Source organism: Lipotes vexillifer, unplaced genomic scaffold (assembly GCF_000442215.2).
Source record: "Lipotes vexillifer unplaced genomic scaffold, Lipotes_vexillifer_v1.1 scaffold916, whole genome shotgun sequence".
In the NCBI taxonomy this organism is placed as follows: domain Eukaryota; kingdom Metazoa; phylum Chordata; class Mammalia; order Artiodactyla; family Lipotidae; genus Lipotes; species Lipotes vexillifer.
This window is the reverse complement of record NW_006798383.1, coordinates 355,759-374,501: the sequence shown is the minus strand read 5'-3', so window position 1 is coordinate 374,501 and position 18,743 is coordinate 355,759. Positions and strand designations below refer to the sequence as shown.

General features: G+C 39.7%; 1 protein-coding gene and 1 pseudogene across 1 annotated transcript in view; one reads left to right on the top strand and one right to left on the bottom strand.

The window, feature by feature from the left end:
- The window catches only part of ENTPD7 (ectonucleoside triphosphate diphosphohydrolase 7), a 35,809-nt gene that overhangs the window by 2,801 nt on the left and 14,265 nt on the right, over positions 1 to 18,743 (bottom strand). Inside the window, exons 6-12 of the mRNA XM_007470325.1 lie at positions 15,426 to 15,529; positions 13,715 to 13,771; positions 11,160 to 11,293; positions 7,085 to 7,251; positions 4,652 to 4,976; positions 2,109 to 2,194; positions 253 to 414 (exon numbers count right to left, since the gene is read on the bottom strand). Of these exons, the coding sequence (XP_007470387.1) occupies positions 253 to 414; positions 2,109 to 2,194; positions 4,652 to 4,976; positions 7,085 to 7,251; positions 11,160 to 11,293; positions 13,715 to 13,771; positions 15,426 to 15,529 (1,035 nt within the window). The remainder of the gene's footprint in view (positions 1 to 252; positions 415 to 2,108; positions 2,195 to 4,651; positions 4,977 to 7,084; positions 7,252 to 11,159; positions 11,294 to 13,714; positions 13,772 to 15,425; positions 15,530 to 18,743) is intronic.
- Positions 5,472 to 6,045, top strand: LOC103090285 (receptor-binding cancer antigen expressed on SiSo cells pseudogene; annotated as a pseudogene).

The window sequence follows — 18,743 nt, the reverse complement described above, 5'->3', positions numbered from 1 at the left end:
AAAAAAAAAAAAAAAAAAAACCCACTGAATTCCTGAAATTGCAAAGAAGAACATACTCCAGACCAATAATTCTCAGACTTCTTTCTGTTTCAACATGCCTGGTAAGTAATAGTAGTTTCACGTGGCAGTAATAAGGGGAGTTTGGGTGGGGTTTTTTGTTTTTTTGAGGGGGAGGTTACTTAAGAAACCTATTCTGAGGCACCAACTAACATCCTCTGAGCTCAAGATGCCAGCTTGGTCAGTCCACTTTACCTGAGTGGTAAGAAGCGTGTTTTATACAAAATGGCTCCCAGTGTCCACTGAACCTCTCGGTCATAGACCAGTTGGGCTGTCTGCAGATTTGGGTAGTCATAGGGAAAGTGGAATCCTTCATGAAGAACTTGGTACATCCAAGCTGACTTAAAACACTGATATCTGTGTGACAAAAAATAATTAATTTTTTTTAAAGAAGGAAAAGAGGGACTTCCCTGGTGGTGCAGTGGTTAAGAATCTGCCTGCCAACGCAGAGGACATGGGTTTGAGCCCTGGTCCGGGAAGATCCCACATGCCGCGGAACAGCTAAGCCTGTGCACCAAAACTACTGAGCCTGTGCTCTAGAGCCTGCAAGCCACAACTACTGAGCCTGTGTGCCACAACTACTGAAGCCCGCACGCCTAGAGCCTGTGCTCCACAATTAGGGAAGCCACCGCAATGAGAAGCCTGCGCACCGCAACGAAGAGTAGCCCCTGCTCGCCGCAACTAGAGAGAGCCCGCACGCAGCAACGAAGACCCAATGCAGCCAAAAATAAAAATAAATAAATTTAAAAAAGAAAAAGAAAAAAAAAGAATTCAAATGCTTTCTGCATATTCCCACTAGATGTCAAAAAGACCTCTTTCCCCGTTTCACCTTCCTCACCTCTAGGTGGAGCCAAATCTGAGCCTCCTTTATGTTAACGCTTACCACAAAAGGGAAGAACACCTCTATGCAATGTAACAACACTATTGTGAGTACATCTTACTTTTCTTTTTCTTTCTTTCTTTTTCTAACAGCCCTTATCTTCAGGGAGAATGCTGAAATATCTACAAATATGATGTTTTGGATTTGCTTCAAAATGACTGAATTGTGGGGTGGGAAAACAGATGAAACAAGAGGGCTGGAAGTTGACAGCTATTAGGAGAGAAGCTGGGTGACAGATATTCAGGAGTTCATTTTACTGTTCTATTTTTGTTTATGTTTAAATTTTTTTTAACTAAAACATTTACAAAATGGGAGGACTGATGAACCAAACTGGCAAAATACTGATATTTGTTGAAGCTGGGTGACAGTTACACGTGGGTTTCTGTTACTGTTCTTTCTACTTTTCTGCATGTTTGATATTTTAATAAAAATTTAAAAATAAAAAGACCACCACTTTTGATTTAAAACCACTTGGAGAGAACACTTTTTGGTAACCACCAGTTTCCCTTGGCTTCACTAAAATAAGCTCACTATTTTGGCCTCTACCCTTCAGAAAATCAAAATCTGAAATAACCAAATTCTCCTTCAACATAAAATCCAACCTGCACTATCACTCGCTCTCTTTCATTCATTGTTCATACACTTTTTTAAAAAATTTAATTTAGTTTTATTTTTTTGGCTGCGTTGCATCTTCATTGCTGTGCACAGCCTTTCTCTAGTTGCAGCGAGCGGGGTCTACTCTTTGTCACGGTGCTTGGGCTTCTCATTGCAGTGGCTTTTCTTGTTGTGGAGCACGGGCTCTAGGCACATAGTCTTCAGTAACTGTAGCACGGGGGCTCAATAGTTGTGATATGCGGGTCCTAGAGTGCATGGGCTTCAGTAGTTGCAGCGTGTGGGCTCAGTAGCTGTGGCGCGCAGGCTCTAGGGTGCGTGGGCTTCAGTAGTTGTGGTGCACGGGCTCAGTAGTTGTGGCTTGCAGGCTCTAGGGTGCAGGCTCAGTAGTTGTGGCACATGGGCTTAGTTGCTCCGTGGCATGTGGGATCTTTCCGGACCAGGGCTTGAACCCACGTCCCCTGCATTGGCAGGCAGATTCTTAACCACTGCACCATGCAAGGAAGTCCCGTTCATACATTTTAAGGCCACATCTAAGGGAGAAAAGGAAGTTACTTACTTGAGTCGATGCTCATCTGCATGTGACGAAAAGAGGCCATTCTTGAATCTCTGAGTGAGTACTGACCAAGCCATGCCACAGTAATCCTGGAACAACCACAGAGAAATGGTGCAACATGAAATGGGAGGCAAACTAACTCCGCCACAGTCATAGCTGTTCCATTTCTAAAGTTACTTGTGGGATACTAGTTGACAAAGGAAAACAGAAATGGCATATTCATTCACCAAACACAGCGCCAGGTCCTGGGCAAGGCAAGTCCCTGAACTCAGGCCACTGAGTGACTTGAGTTACCTGGGAATAGTCCTTTTTATTCCTATTGCCTCCACGTTCACTACGAAGCCTGCCTGACACGGCTCCTGAGCCTCTTAGGCTTCAGAGATGGGTAAGGTTAGGACCAGGAGTAGCAACATCAAAAGCCAAATAGAGCTTCATTCTATCCTATGTAGGCCTGACATGAGTAGGTCAAACAGATGGAACAGAAAATGGTCAAAGATCTATCACTGGGACTTCCCTGGTGGCACAGTGGTTAAGACTCCGCCTGCCAATGCAGGGAACACGGGTTCAAGCCTTGGTCCGGGAAGATCCCACATGCTGTGGAGCAACTAAGCCCGTGCACCACAACTACTGAGCCTGCGTTCTAGACCCCGTGAGCCACAACTACTGAGCCCGTGTGCCACAACTTCTGAAGCCTGCGCGCCTACAGCCTGTGCTCTGCAACAAAAGAAGCCACCGCAATGAGAAGCCTGCTCACCGCAACGAAGAGTAGCCCCCGCTCGCCGCAACTAGAGAAAGCCCGCTTGCAGCAATGAAGACCCAATGCAGCCAAAAATAAAATAAATTTATATTAAAAAAAAAAGATCTATCACTGGCCTGCCTCTGTGTTGTAATTCTCATCAAAGGAATCATTCCTTTTGGTTTGTTCAGTAAACTAACATTTCCTGCATGTCTACTATATGCCAGGTGCTATTCTAGGTGCCAGGGAGATCCAGCAGTGAATAAAACAGACAAAAATTTCGTTCCTTACGAAGCTTACTTTCTAGTGGTGGGGGACAGACAATAACCAAATATACATGCATACATACATACATATACACATACATACACAGAGTGGGTTAGATGACAGAAGTGCTCATGGGAAAAATAAAGCAGGAAAGGGAAATAGGTAATACTGGGGAGGGCTGCAATTTTGTATAGGATGGCCAAGGAAGGTGTCACTGGGATGATAACAGTTGAGTCAAAGTTAAAAAAAAAAAAAAGGGCGAACGAAATCATCTTTTACCTAGGAAAGAAAACATATTAAGCCACTAGCAGTTTGGGCAAGTAATAACCTGAGCCCTTTGATGTTCAAGGGAATAGGATTTGAGGAAGTTTTAAAATGAGAGAAAGATTCAGGCTATGGACACTTAGGGGACGCTGGAAAGAAAAGGGAATATGAGGGTATTCCTAGAGGCAAGGGCAAATACAAACCAGGTTTTCCTCAATATTTCTTAGGGACTGCCTTTAGAGAACAGAATAGTACAGACACTGCAGATATTATTCCTTTTGGAAGCCTTATACCAAGCGAACCTTAGAGAATTCTAAGAAAGCAGAAGGGAAAGAATAAAAAATATAAGAAAGGACAGATCTCCCCATAAATTTTTCTGATAAAAGAGACACATAGGGCTTCCCTTGTGGCGCAGTGGTTGAGAGTCCGACTGCCAATGCAGGGGACATGGGTTTGTGCCCCGGTCCGGGAGGATCCCACGTGTCGCGGAGCGGCTAGGCCCGTGAGCCATGGCAGCTGAGCCTGCTCATCCGGAGCCCGTGCTCCGCAATGGGAGAGGCCACAGCAGTGAGAGGCCTGCGTACCGCAAAAAAAAAAAAAAAAAAAAGAGACAGATATACAAAAATTAAAAAGAGATGAATCCAAATTAAAGCAGACACAGTAGAAAGCTAGCTAAACTTTTACCTGTCCAAATAACTAATGCTTTAAACCTATAAGATGCTTAAGTCCTAAATGTGCTCTAAGTGCATGTTTACTTCTTCTGCAATTTAAATGCAGTATCATTGCTTTTTGCAACATCTTTTTAATATTCTAAGTGACCCTATACCATCCTGGCCTCTTAAAACTCAAGGTAAGAAAATGAAAGTGGACTTGCCCACCTGTGTGACACCATCTCCAAAAGGACATTACACCTAGGAACAACCAGTAAGGGAAAAATACCTGGAGATGACACTTTTGGCCACAAACATTAATTAAGACTATTGGAAAGTTGGAGGAAAAACCATTAACCACCATGACAATATTAGACCTGGGTGATAATTTGGGTAATAGGACACCCGTGGAAACCTAAGCTTAATTAATTAGAAGGCAGTATAGCACAGCAGGTTCCTTAACTTCTCTAAGTCCACCTCCTCATCTGTAAAATGAGGGCTCACAGGGCTCCTGCCAAGAATCCAGTGAGATCATGCATGCAAAGCCCTTCGCACGGCATCTGGTACAAAGTCAGGCGTACAATAAATGGCTGCTGCCAGGATGAGTCACTTTATTATTAATAATTTACCTGAGCAGCCTTGGCAAATGTTGGCCCGTGGTAGCGGCCACCAATGCGTAACACATCCTCTGTACAGTAAAAGAACTCGGAGAAACCGTAGAACTCGCTGTTGTTGAAGTCAATGGGTGACTGGTAGATGCCATTCAGCGAGGCCTGGCTGGTGCTGGAGCGAGCCAACAGGGGGCTCAGCATGGCCCCACAAGCCACCCAGTCCCCTCTTCCTCGGACATGAAGGACCTGGCTGTTCCTTTCCACCACATCTGTAAGTCCCACAGGCAGGCAGGGATCTAGAAATGGATTGTCAGGACTCAGACCTGTCTTCTGGCCCAGCAACCTGTCACAATGACAAAAACCAACAAAACACATCACTACTGCACTCAGCCTCCTCTAAGATGCTTCCCAGATGTCTTGTTATTCTTCTGCATGACACCCCTAAAAACAAGGATGGAGTGTTACCACATAGTTGTGTCACGTGAACATTTAAATTATGCAAATTCAATTTAGAAAAAGAAAGAAATATGGCAGTGATTTTGTTCAACCTTTTAGTCAACATGTATATTTCCCAATGTATAGTGAAATTGGAGATGTGAATCTGCTGTTCTCCCTCTGGCCTTCATTCCCATTTGCCTCTTAAATGTGAAAAGATCTCACCATTCTGAGCGCAATTCTAATGTTTAAAAAAACAACTGGGAGGAGGTGAAGTGGGAAGGGCTTAGGAGTGTCCTGAGGCAGGGACCATGGCAGTGGTGCAGTGGCGATGGGTGGCAAAAGTGACCGAGTACATGCCCAGCTCTGAGGGGGAAGGGAGGGGCAGGTTTTGATTCCCACCATGGCCATCACACAGCTCTGGTTAATTAAAGTCTGTACTTGTCTAGCAACAGTATTCTCATTCCCAAAGAGATTAATATGCAGATCTGGCCAAAGATGGAAATTAAGTAGAGACCAAATAACTTGGCCAACTACAGTTAATTACTCATCAGTTCCTAAGACAAATGTTGAAGAGTGGACTTCCTGGGATGAAGATGCACCCACAAGTGTAGAGACTGAAGGAGGGAATGGGAATGTGGCAACACAACAAAATGCTTTGGAACAAGTGGAACCTATTTTAAAGATGTGACACCACCTATAAGGAAAACTCAGAAAATTATTAAAAAGAGAGGAACATTAAGTTTTAACATCCCAGGAAGCACAGGTTTCTCTATAGATTAGCAGATACACAAGATGAGTAATCAATCTTCTGAACTAGGTAACTTAGATACATGGTAAAAAAAATACCAATGCATGAGAAGATGATGATGCAGCCTCTTCCGAGGCAGCAAAAAACATGATACAGAGATAAAAGAGCAGCAAAACAACAAAGGAAGGAAATGGAAGAGGAAGCACAGTGGCTAAAGTTGGTGTGAAACTTTCATAGTAATTGTTCTTCAGATGCCATAGTGTCAGCAGGAGTGATCTGAACTCCATAACCCAAGGAACATTTGTACAGATTTAAGAGTACTTTCAGAATACAAACATACTGCTTGGTTTTAATGCATTCATCAATCATCCAGATAACAGGATTCTCCCAAAGCACCTTGAACTCTTAGGAGTTTAGACTCAGAAAAACAAAAAAGACTTATGAGACAATATTTTCTTTAACATGCTCCCAATATAAGACAATTGACTACTGTAGAGAAATTATTACAAATGGGATAAACCAGTAGCTCTTCAAGCCACTGTTTCCAGCTAAACAAATGGGGGTAAATAGTTTTATGGTGGAAAAGAACTCTGCTCTCTATTATGCTTTTCTTTAATGTGCATAATGATAAAAATAATTTTAAATGCTAAAACACCCACAACTATTTGTACATTATGGTCTAAACACTTCATCTGGTACACAATGAAGAATCAGTGGTCTGTCCAATGCTGGAGGAAAAAATGTCTCATCTGGACTTAAAGAGAATATTTTAAAGGCTAATTTTAACTACTATTTTAAAGGCTAATTTTGATTAAGATACTTTTAATCTTTTATGCACACTGTGGAACCTTAAGTCCCACGTAAGATGCAACTCCACTGAAATTCAGCAAACATGTCCTGCGCACTTCCATGTATTGATAGCATGAATTTCCAGGAGCTACACTGCACTGCACAATTTAAATTGGTGACTTAATTGATCTCACTTATCCTGTGATACCATGTCTGAAGATGGGCACAGCAAGAGGTCACCACAATAAGCCACTGTACATTTTTGAGTCCTAATAACAAAGATTAGAAGGCACTCTCAAGCAGATCAAGTGGGACTACTAATAGAGGGTCTCTAAAAGATGCTACCCCATTGGCAGGGGTGGTCAGAAAGGAGGAAGCAAGGACGTATCTAGCTAGTAGGATGTAACCATTTTTTCCTAATATCTGCAGCCTGACAACATTCTATTTCAGAATCACAGATCCCATGTCAAACATACTTGTTTTTGTTAAGAGTTTCATTCATCACAAGGTCTTCATAGCGCTGCCGGGCAAAGTTTCCCCCGAACCCCAGAAAGGTTGTTACGTAAACCCTATACACATGTTCAGTGTGTTGCACATCACAGCCCAGGTTGAACTCGGCCAGCAAGATCTTCGCAGCTTCTTCCTGTAATACAATGTAAAGGGAACTTTACTTTTGGTTGACTTCTAGAAAGGTATGACATTGCTAATACACTAGATTTCCTCTGCTATGACTACTCTTTAAAACGTCTTGTAGCATTCTTTCATCCTCACAGCATTATTTTAAACAAAGACATAAAATGACAAGACTACACAAAAAGGAACGAATCAGAGACTAAATAACAAATTAGAGACTAAAATACTTTCTGTAGTTAGATAGAAGGTAGAATCATTACAGATGATGTCATTATCTGGCGTGTACTTTTCTGATTTTCCAATTCTCCAAAATGGGAATGTACTATTTTTATAATCCAAAAAAAAAAAACAAAAAAAAAATCTGGAGACACATAGTTTCTTGAGGCAGAAGCCTGGTGTGTCTCCCTAGTTTCTTGAGGCAGAAGCCTGGTGTGTCTCCCTAGTTTTTTTTGAGGCAGAAGCCTGGTGTGTCTCCCTAGTTTTGTGAGGCAGAAGCCTGGTGTGTCTCCCTAGTTTTTTGAGGCAGAAGCCTGGTGTGTCTGCCTTTGCTATCGTTTTCTACTTCACCCAAAAAAAAAAAAAAAATCCTTTGACAAAAATAAATTTAAGGAATTTGAGAGATCATCATGAGATCTATTCTATGGCTTTTTCTAAAACTATTTAAGATGCCTTAATATGCCCTGTGACAGATCTGAGGATTAGAAAAGTTCAATTTTATTGTACCTCTGTTTTTGTTTTTGTTTTTGACTTCAGGTACAGAGGTTGAATTAGTCATATTCCTCAGTTCATGGCACACTATCATGGCAAAGCCCCACTTTTGTTTTATTTATTTACTTCCTTTTATCCTCACACTCACTGCCATTCTGGCTCCTGCCACAGGCAATCATTCTAATGTGCTTAATATGTAGTATTTGTTTGTATGTATTGTTGCAAAATGGGATTGTTTTGAATGTATTTATTTTAAATTTCTGAAAACGCTACTGTGCCCAGCAATTCCACTCCTAGGTATATACTCAAGAAAACTGAAAACATGTCTACACAAAAATGTGTACATGAGTGTTCATAGCAGCACTATCCATAATAGCCAAAAACTGGAAACAACCTAAATGTCCATCAGCTGATGAATGGATAAACAAAATGTGCCATGGTCACATAATGGAATGTTATTCAGCCAAAAAGGGAATAAAGTACTGATATCTGCTACAACATGGATAAGCCTTGAAAACTTTTGCTAAATGAAAGAAGCCTGACATAAAAGGCCACATATTTTATGGTTCCATAGGCAAATCCATAAGAACAGAAAGTAGATTAATGGTTGTCAGGGCTGGGGAGAGGGAAATGGTGAGTAACTGCTAATGAATATGGGGCTTCTTTTTGAGGTGATGAAATGTTCTGGAATTTGACAGTGGTGATTGCACAACTTTGTGAATGGTACAAAAAATTAGGTATTTAGGATTATTTAAAATGTTTAAAGTGCTATTGTGTTATATCTCTTTGTTTCTTTCCTTTCTTTACTAAGCACAAAGATCCATTATATTGCTATGTACACATCTAATTCGTTGGTTGCAAATATACTTTCTATACCAGTGTTGCTTTCTAAGTCTGCACACACACAAAAAGCCATTTGTTTAAGACTTTAAGGCTCAATGCCACCTGTCACTTATTCCTTAGTATCAGAACCATGCCTTCATTTTACCTGTTGAATACATACTAACAAATATAGACTAAACAGTCTCATAACCTAGTTCCCCAAATCTGCAACCCCACCATAGACCATCTCTTCTGAATGCCAAACCCACATTTTCAACATACCCAAAATTGAACTGCTTGGTGATAGAACTTCAGAGCTAGAGACCAGAAAGATACTCTCACCCAAACCATACCTGTGTGCTTAGCATCAACCCTGCCCTTTCCCCTGTGGTCTCTCTCTCTCAGTGACTAGGTTCTTCACCCTTCCAGTTACCTAAGCTGGACCCTCAGCATCTGGCCATCCCTTCCTGCCCTACCCATATCACCACGTTACACTGTTTTTTTACTCTAAAATATCCCTTGAAATCTGTCCCCTCCCTTCCATTTCCACTTACACTGTCTAGTTTAGCTCTTTAGCACTTCTCACCCAAGGTTCCCCAACCTACAGTTTTTTCTCCTGACACCAAAATTATTTTCTTAAAAAACAGATTGGGGGGCTTCCCTGGTGGCGCAGTGGTTGGGAATCTGCCTGCTAATGCAGGGGACACGGGTTCGAGCCCTGGTCTGGGAGGATCCCACATGCCACGGAGCAACTAGGCCCGTGAGCCACAACTACTGAGCCCGCGCGTTTGGAGCCCGTGCTCCTCAACAAGAAAGGCTGCAATAGTGAGAGGCCCGCGCACCGCGATGAAGAGTGGCCCCCGCTCGCCACAACTAGAGAAAGCCCTTGCACAGAAACAGAGACCCAACACAGCAAAAATAAATTAATTAATTAATGTCAGATGCAGGCTTGTGACATCCTCTGTCACATAGGGGAGGATGTAAGTCAGGCACCCGCAGATAAGCAAAGCTTTCACTTTAAAAAAAAAAAAAAAGATTGGAACTCAGTCACACAATTAACATAGTCACAAAATTCAGAGCTGGGGACCTTCAGAGTTTAATTATTTCACAGATGATGAAACTTAGGCCCATATGACTGCCCTACTCAAAAACCTTTGCTGGTTCCCCACTGTCTACAGATAAAAAAGCCAAATCCCCTAGCATGGCACCCAAGACTCCTTATGATCTAACTTCATCTTATCTTCCCAGCCTTCCCTATTACCACACTTGAAAATCCCATACTGCAACAGGCTATTCATCATTACCTGGACATTCTGGGCTCTTCGCTGTTTTCTGTGCCTTTGTGCATACTGTCACCTCCATGCAGATGGCCTTCCCTCAACCTCCACTATGCAAAAGCCTGCTATCATCCAAGGCCCAGGTAAATACCTTACTTTCCAGGAAGGCAGCATGGAAGGCTCCTATTCAAGCCTTTGCAAATGGGGTTGACCCTGCCAGTTCCCACATTGCTGTGGCTCTCTGTTTAGACCCAAGGTTCTCAACCAGAGGTGATTTTGCACCCCCAGGGGCATCTGGCAATGTCTGCAGACACTTTTAATTGTCAAAACTGGGAGTTTGGGGGAAGTACGGGCATTGCTGCACCTGATAGAGGCCAGGGATGCTGCTAAACATCATATAATGCACAGAACAGTCCTCCACAACAAAGACTTATTCAGCCCCGAATGCCAATAGTGCCAATGATGAGACACCCTGGTTTAGATCAAATTACAACACTGTCATGGTCTGCCTGTTATCACAGGCTGTCTCCACTGATAGATTATAAGCTTTTGGGGGCAGTGTAACATGTCTTATTTCTTGCACATACTAGGTGCTAAAAAATGTTTTATTTCTTTTTCCTCTGTATGATGAAACTTCTCCCTCAAAATACATTTTTACATTCTAGTCAGGTAAGGAATAACAGAAGCACAAGGATGGAATCAGCAGTAAAGGAAAGGGAATAACGTTTAATTAACAAGTATGTAACAAATACTGTACTCCAGGATTTATATTATCATGTTTAATCCTCAGGCAACTCTTCCAGATAAGTAGTATAGCTATAATTGCTAAAATGTATTAAACATTATTACATGCTGGGCAGCTTGCTAAGTGCTTTATACACATGGTATTATTTCATCCTCACAACGTTATGAAGTAGATACTATTATTATTCTCTTTTTACACACGAGGAAACCGAGGCTCAGAGAGGTAACCAACCCAAGACAACACAAGCTAGCAATGATCTGAACCAACATTTGGACCCAGGCCATTTGGTCTAAGTCCAAACATAGTGCCCTTCCTTCTCAAAGACTGGCATTCCTAGCCACTGAATTCCCCCAAAAGGTAAAATACCTGTTGTGGAGAAAGGACAGAAGTTGAGGTAGGAACTTCATAAGCAATTTGGAGAGAGGCTCCTCCCATATCCAGTATCCCTACTGTCCTTCTGCGTCCTGTTGCCAATTCCTGGGGAGCCTCGGCATCTGATTCTGAAATAAATAAGGGAAGAGAAGGGGTCTAGTAATTAAAAGCCAAAATTAAGTTTAAAGGGAAAAAAAAACAGAAATCCCTTAAAAAATTGAAAGCAAACTGAGATAAATTAATCTAACTGTACCAACTACATATTATACAAAGAAGAATTACTTTAAGTGACTTAAAACACGGTATTTTGACTATGTATCTCTTGTAGAATATATCTTAATGACAAAAGAAACAAATAACTTAAACTGCATTCCAGTAGTTTTATTGGTAATACATTATTGGTATTATTATTTTAAACAATTAAACATATATTATGAAATAAAGTTAAATAAATGTTTATGTAAATAGCTTTAGGAACAAATATTCAGCATAAGAGAAAAAGGATTTGATTTTAATATAAAATCAAAAATTTTAATATAAAATCAAAAATTAATCTTATAATCTTAAATATGAATCAGAACTATCACTATGAGATCATGATTTATTTTTCTTTTTTAAAAAATACAATTTCCTAGCTCTGTCCACTGAAAAGGCCTAGAAGCGATGATAATCCAGGAGCAGTGAGCACCGCTGTTGTCTAGACCACAATCTCTAAACATCATTTTCCACTAAAAGAAACAAGGGCTCCTAAAAAAAAATGGCTGATGCTAGGGTCTAAGAGTCGAAAAAATACAAGATGAGCATAGAATACCATCGTATGCCAATATGCCAGGGAAACAGAAAAGACTACCGGGATCATGTTAAAAGGGTACAAGAGCCAACTTAAATGTGCTCCTACCGGCCAATGATGGTAAAATTTGAGCACCAAAAAGAATAATGATGTGATGGACTGCAATGCATCAAATAAATTAAAATCCGCAAGTTCATAAGGATACTGAAAAAAAAATTCACTGGTTACCTTCGGAAGTTGCTAGGACACCAGCTCATTATTCAAAAACTTGATAAATAAAAGCAAGGAATCAAGGGTTCATTCTGTTTTTCCCATAGGAACTGTATTTCAGGATAACCAAATGGCTAATGAAGAAAATTTCATTATATAAAAATCCTAACTGTTAAATGCAGAAAGAATGACAGAATTAGAAAAATCACCATTCTGCAACCTCTAATGAGAAAACAAATCTAAGTAATGATCACAATTGGCTGCTATAACCATTAGGTGAAAAGTGGATGGAAAATTTTTATAACAGATCAGATCAGACTGACAATACCTGAACCCTGAACACCTGTTCAGTCTTAACATGACTAAAAGTAAGACAATCAGATATTACAAAACTCCTGATGTGATACAGCAGGGAACAGCACCACCTATGATTTATTCTTGCCAAAAGAACTGAATCTGAGTCTAATCAAGCTTCTATACCTAACCTCCAGTTTACAGAACAAAAGCGGGGGAGGGGATGAAAAACATGTTAAAGATCCCACAAAGATTCAGTCAACCAAAGCCAGAATGTGGCAAATTCATTCCATCAAGTGACCCAGTTTTGGTTGTTTTTTGGTTGTTGGGTTTTTGCTGTTGTTGTTGTTGTTGAATGATTTGGAAAAAAGCGTTGGGTGGGAAGGTTAACTGTTATAGATTAAAAGAGACCTATTAATCAAATGTAATTTGTGATCTATGTTCAGATTCTGATCTGAACAAGACAACTACAAATAAATATTCTTGATACAATCGGGGAACTCTCTACCTGGGTATGAGATGGTTGTTATCAATACATGATATTAGGAATTGTTAACTTTGTTAAGTATAAAAATGGAACTGAGGGGGAATTCCCTGTCTGTCCAGTGGTTAAGACTCCACGCTTTCACTGCTGAGGGCCCAGGTTCAATCCCTGGTTGGGGAACTAAGATCCCACAAGCTGCGGAACTAAGAGCCCACAAGCTGCATGGCATGGTGCAGCAAAACAATTAAAAAGAAAAAATCAAATAAAAATGGAACTGTGGATATCTTCCTTGGTTTGTTTTGAAACTCCTTATCTATTAGAGGTATTACTGAAGTACATGAAGACAAAGTGATTATGTGTAGTGTTTGTTTTTAAAAATCCAGTAGGGTTACAGCAGAAAATAACACAACATTGTAAAGCAATTATACTCCAATAAAGATATTAAAAAAAAAAAAACCTGTGTTGTATGGAAGGAGTGTGGGAACAAAACAATGGCAGATTGTTAATAACTGTTGAGACTAGGTAATGGGTTCATGGAGGTTCATTTTATTAATTACTCTACTTTTGTGAATGCCTGAAACTTTCCATATTAAAAAGTTAAAAAGAAATAAAAGAAAGCAAATTAGGACTGGGAAATGAAGCATCTTAAGTTTTGAAAAAAGAAAGGAAAAAAAAGAAAGAAAACTCAAAATTAGCACTTACATGCTACTGATAGGTTATGACATAAACCTTCAGCCCTTAGAACTGTCATAAGAAGACAATACTACTCACCATCCTCATGGTCGAATCTTCCCAAAACAAAGTTGATTCCAATCCATGCATAAACCCCTAAGTAAGAAATATAAAAGCCCTTGCTTAATTCTCTACTGCTCTAGCATGTATATGCCTCTCCCAGGGCTGCTCTTTTCCTCCTTTTCTTGGAAAAAAAGTGATAAGAGTATTTTATTCCACACTCTCAGTGTATGAATTTAAAATCTCTTATCTTATGATGTTTTTCCCTTTTAAAATTATTTGCATTTTCTAAATTTCCTACAATGAATAGGAATTAATGTATAAAACTAAATGTTAAAAGATAAAAATCTTGGAGTTCTAGTTCTGGGCAAGCACACTCACCCTGTCTCCCCACTGACTACAAGTATAAACTCTGGATAGAATATATGGAGCAGCTTTCTGAGAACTCTGAAAGTAAATGATAGTGGGCACACTGGGACAGAGATCAGACTTTAAAGTACCACCAAAACCACAGTGAGCTTCCCATTTTTCCTCCTCAGATACTGCCTGGCCTGGACTCAAAATCAGCTTGAAATACAAAAGTACACATCAGATGTGGACAGAAAGAACTTCAAGACCTTGCTTTGTGGGCCAAGGATCAGAAAAGGGGACTCCAAAGGTTCAGAAAGAATGGCGAGAAATTCCTTGTTTTTTAAAAAATTCTGTTCTCTCCTACCCCAGGCAATCCTGCAACAGCAGCGGTAGAGACTGGGTAGATGCCTAAACCTCTGAGGGATGTGAATCCTTCTTTCTGACCAGAGGAGCTACAGCCTCAAGAGCTGGGGCAAATCCCTATTGCTTTTTTTTTCTCCCTCTGTCCTCTACCACTTAGCCTTGGATATAGATGCAGTCACGGGAAATGCATGGCAGAGTGGGCAAATTAAATCCCTGGCTTTCTGACCTAAGGACCATGAAAGTGAACCTCAGGGAACCAGAAAGTATTGGGAAGACTGTGGAGAGTGGGGAATAAACTGGTGTAGGAACTCCTGGGCTCACATGCATGATCTGACTCTAAACAACATATCAAAGCTTTTGAGGACTGACATATTGGCTAGTCAACACATTTGTATGGGCTGTGCCCAGGTTCAGACTGGTCACTGGCTGGCACACACATGGGACAAATCCAAATAGCCGTGCCAAAGCTTTGAAAAATGAATCAGCAGAATCACAGCCCACAGAAGCCAGGTCAGAACTTAAGGCTTGAACCTAACCAGTCTGCTAAGACAAAAATTAACATTCTCTTTATGATTGAAACAAGACCCAGGGTCTAACAATGTAATATTCAAAATATCCAGGATACAATATAAAATGACTTGTCATACAAAGAACTAGGAAAATCTCAACCTTTCCAATCTCAAGGGAAAAGATGCCAACCCTGAGATGACACAGGTGTTGGAATTATCAAATAAAGCAGCTATACAGCCAGGAAATAAGAGCAGTCTTCCAATGAATGGAAAGATAGAAAGTCTCAGCAAAGAAATGGAGTAAAACCAAACGGGAATTTTAGGACTGAAAAAGGCAATACTGAGATTGAAAAAGGTGAATCTTTTTCTTTATGTGAACTGCAACTAGAAGACAAAAGATTTTCTGTTTTTCAAGAAATGGACACATAATTCATCATACACATTTGGGCTACATGAGAACATGCATTCAACTCCACCCCAAAACTACAAACCCCAAGTGCAAGCTTTTACTCCTCAAGGCCCAATACCTTCCTGTTTCCCAGAGATCACTTCTGCCTGAGAATGAGAAAAGAGGAAGTCAAACTCCAGAGGTAAATCTTTCACTAGATCAGCCAAGATAGCCAACTGCTTCCTGCAAGAAAGAACAAAAAACCTGAGTTAATGGTTAAACTCTCTTCTCACAAACAACCTCAACTTGACCTCCTACTTAGCCTTGTTAGACCTCACTGTACACCTACCCAAGACACTTGATCCCTGCTTCTGTTTGGTACCTGCTTCGAGATTTCAAAGGTTTAAAATTACTCAAAAGTATAGCCTCCTCAGGGCAGGAATAAAGACATAGACATAGAGAATGGACTTGTGGACACAGGGCAGGCGGTGGGGGTGAAGCTGGGGCAAAGTGAGAGTAGCATCAACATATATACACTACCGAATGTAAAATAGTTAGCTAGTGGGAAGCAGCAGCATAGCACAGGGAGATCAGCTCAGTGCTTTGCGATGACCTAGAGGGGTGGGATAGGGAGGGTGGGAGGGAGATGCAAGAGGGAGGAGATATGGGGATATATGCATGCATATGGCTGATTCACTTTGTTGTATAACAGAAACTAACACAGTCTTATGAAGCAATTATACTCCAATCAAGATCTATTAAAAAAAAAAGTATAGCCTCCTTCTTAAAAGGCAATATGGTAACAGTAATACTTATCCTTTATACAATGCTACAATTCAAATAGTATTAAAAGATGAGACTATGGTTCTATGCCTCTCACAGGCTAAGTATGGATAAACTACAGGAAACTGAAACACAGTTTCATAATCTATAAAACAGATATAATTACGTTATTCCTAACGACTATGAAAGGAGGCTGTTAAATTGAGGAACACAATCTCATCCTTAGATCTCACACAATACAGAAAAAGTGTCTCACATCACCACATAAGAAGCACTGTTTGGTCGACAAATTTTTACATGATCCTTTACATTAACAATGAACTTTTAAACCTCCTTTTCCATATTTCAAGGGTTGATTTTTTTTTTCTTTATAAAAATCTTATCATTTGGAAAACCCAGATCAGGATCAAAATCCAAAGGTCATAATCTGGGGATGACGCTTGAAGCTTAGTATCTACAGCGCTGTTTTGTCCTCTAAAGTTTTATGTTATTAGTATTATCAGATAAAAACAAGCAAAGAAACAAAGCTAGAAGTAATCATATAAATCTAGAGACAATGCTGGTTAAAAATAAGAGCAATTATCTTGGATTTTTAAAATTACTCATTACAAAAATATTCTGCTGGCTATCCTGGTTGTCAGCATGACTTGGTGAAGAATGTTATTAGCACTTGAAAGTGAAAATTACATTTAAAGTAATAATCTTCCAATATATAACGTCATTGTTATATACAAGAAATTTTTATGATAAAAATTTCATATGGGGAACTAGAGGTGCTATTTTGCCCTCCTTATTGGATATGGTTCTAAACTACCCAAAGAAGAGGGCTTGCTGGTTTTGGTGATGACATGGAAGAATGGGTACCAACACACACTGCTGTTTGGTATATAAATTACTGGTACAACCTTTCTACAGGGCAATCTGGGACTAGGTATCAAAGTTTTTAATGTGCTTAACCTTTGACCCACCAACTACATTTTAAGACATTTACTGCAATGAAATCATCAGATAAGAATACAGAGAGAAAAAATACTACAGCATTATTTATAACAATGAAAAACTGGAAATAACCTAAATGCACGTATATCAGTAGTGACTGGCTAAATAATTTATGGGATAGTCATGCAATGTAATAGTACACAGATGTTAAAAGAAATGAGGTCAATTTATATCTACATGTATTGACATGAAAAGATGTCCAATATATTTTGAGTTCCAACAGGTTACAAAACAGTACATATAATATGATCCCAGTTTATATTAATAAACAAAACACTCTTCATGTATTACACAGGATAGGACAGAACTTTCATTTTCTAAAATTCAATAATGTTTCTTTATTAAAAAAAGCATTTTATGGCAAAACATTGACAATTGTTGAAGCTGGGTGGCAAGTAAATGCGGATTCATTACATCATTCTCTCTACTTCTATATACACTTGAAATTTCCCAAAATAAAGTTTTTTTTCTTAAAGTATCACTTCATAATTCTTTAAAGGTATTTCCATTACAAACTAAAAAGGCAGTGGAACAAATTCTGTTAGTCTAGGCCTTCGGCAAAAAAATAAAACCTAGTGCTAATAAATCTAAAATACAGTCCAGGGGATTCAAACCCATTTTGAATATTGCTCACAAATGCTAATAAATTAACAAAGCATTAATTATACAAAACAGGTTCTTGCAGTGATTGTTACACTTACGTCAACAACTATAGCAACCTTAGAGGTAGCAATGATTTCATAAGCCCAGGGTAGATCTAGGCATTATTAAAAGAGGTGATCAAAAAACAATAGGGCTTCCACAAAACACTCTTCATGTATTACACAGGATAGGACAGAACTTTCATTTTCTAAAATTCAATAATGTTTCTTTATTAAAAAAAGCATTTTATGGCAAAACATTGACAATTGTTGAAGCTGGGTGGCAAGTAAATGCGGATTCATTACATCATTCTCTCTACTTCTATATACACTTGAAATTTCCCAAAATAAAGTTTTTTTTCTTAAAGTATCACTTCATAATTCTTTAAAGGTATTTCCATTACAAACTAAAAAGGCAGTGGAACAAATTCTGTTAGTCTAGGCCTTCGGCAAAAAAATAAAACCTAGTGCTAATAAATCTAAAATACAGTCCAGGGGATTCAAACCCATTTTGAATATTGCTCACAAATGCTAATAAATTAACAAAGCATTAATTATACAAAACAGGTTCTTGCAGTGATTGTTACACTTACGTCAACAACTATAGCAACCTTAGAGGTAGCAATGATTTCATAAGCCCAGGGTAGATCTAGGCATTATTAAAAGAGGTGATCAAAAAACAAGTTAGGGCTTCCCTGGTGGCGCAGTGGTTGAGAGTCTGCCTGCCGATGCAGGGGACATGGGTTCGTGCCCCGGTCCGGGAAGATCCCACATGCTGCGGAGCGGCTGGGCCCGTGAGCCATGGCCGCTGAGCCTGCGCGTCCGGAGCCTGTACTCCGCAACGGGAGAGGCCACAGCAGTGAGAGGCCCGCGTACCGCAAAAAAAAAAAAAGTTAAAGGCAAGTTCTTTAAAAATTCTTAAGATAAAATAAATACTAATATTCAGAGCTTCCATGATGACAGGGAACATCTTAGACAAATGGGGTGGAGCTACATAGTTGATTTTGTTTAAATAGAAACTTCTTTGACAAACA